The sequence below is a fragment of the Lottia gigantea genome, assembly GCF_000327385.1.
Source record: "Lottia gigantea unplaced genomic scaffold LOTGIsca_5230, whole genome shotgun sequence".
NCBI classification, from domain to species: Eukaryota; Metazoa; Mollusca; class Gastropoda; family Lottiidae; genus Lottia; species Lottia gigantea.
Window position 1 is genome coordinate 8,374 of NW_008709793.1, and position 647 is coordinate 9,020.

At 30.9% G+C, this 647-nt stretch overlaps 1 protein-coding gene across 1 annotated transcript; it reads right to left on the minus strand.

Annotated features, from left to right (window-relative positions):
• Positions 1-169: 169 nt before the first annotated feature.
• LOTGIDRAFT_147989 (hypothetical protein) lies at positions 170-602 on the minus strand (the record flags this gene model as incomplete). Its single annotated transcript, XM_009062675.1, has 2 exons — positions 170-294; positions 482-602. Coding segments are annotated over 2 exons (246 nt in total), but the record flags the coding sequence as incomplete, so codon positions are not given.
• Positions 603-647: the final 45 nt, after the last annotated feature.

The following is a 647-nucleotide window of genomic DNA, read 5'->3' on the forward strand; positions in this document are numbered from 1 at the left end:
GATAAAGCACAAAACTCTCATTATGACAAAGGTAAATCTCTTCTAGTTTTAGAAAATTGTAAACGTATTTAAAAAGCCATTGTTCTTGAGTTCTTTGCAAAATCATTAAAAACACAGTTCCTAGTGGGATTTGAAGAAAATTATTTGTAATTTCCCATGATTATAATAATTACAAACCTATATCACATGTTTTACCCTTGAAACCTCTAGGACAGTCACATCTAAACCTCCCTCTAGTTGTTGGATAACAAATTCCACCATTATGACAAGGATGTCTGTCACAAGGATTTATTACTAATGTAAGATAAAGCACAAAACTCTCATTATGACAAAGGTAAATCTCTTCTAGTTTTAGAAAATTGTAAACGTTTTTAAAAAGCCATTGTTCTCGAGTACTTTGCAAACTTATTAGAAAACACAGTCGTTATTAGAATTTCAAGAAAATTATTTGTTATTTCCAATGATAATGATTATTACAAACCTATATCACATGTTTTACCCTTGAAACCTCTAGGACAGTCACATCTAAACTTCCCTCTAGTTGTAGGACAACAAGTTCCACCATTATGACAAGGATGACTGTCACAAGGATTTAATTCTAATGAAAGATAATGCAAAAATCACATTAAGACCAAATCAAATCTCGT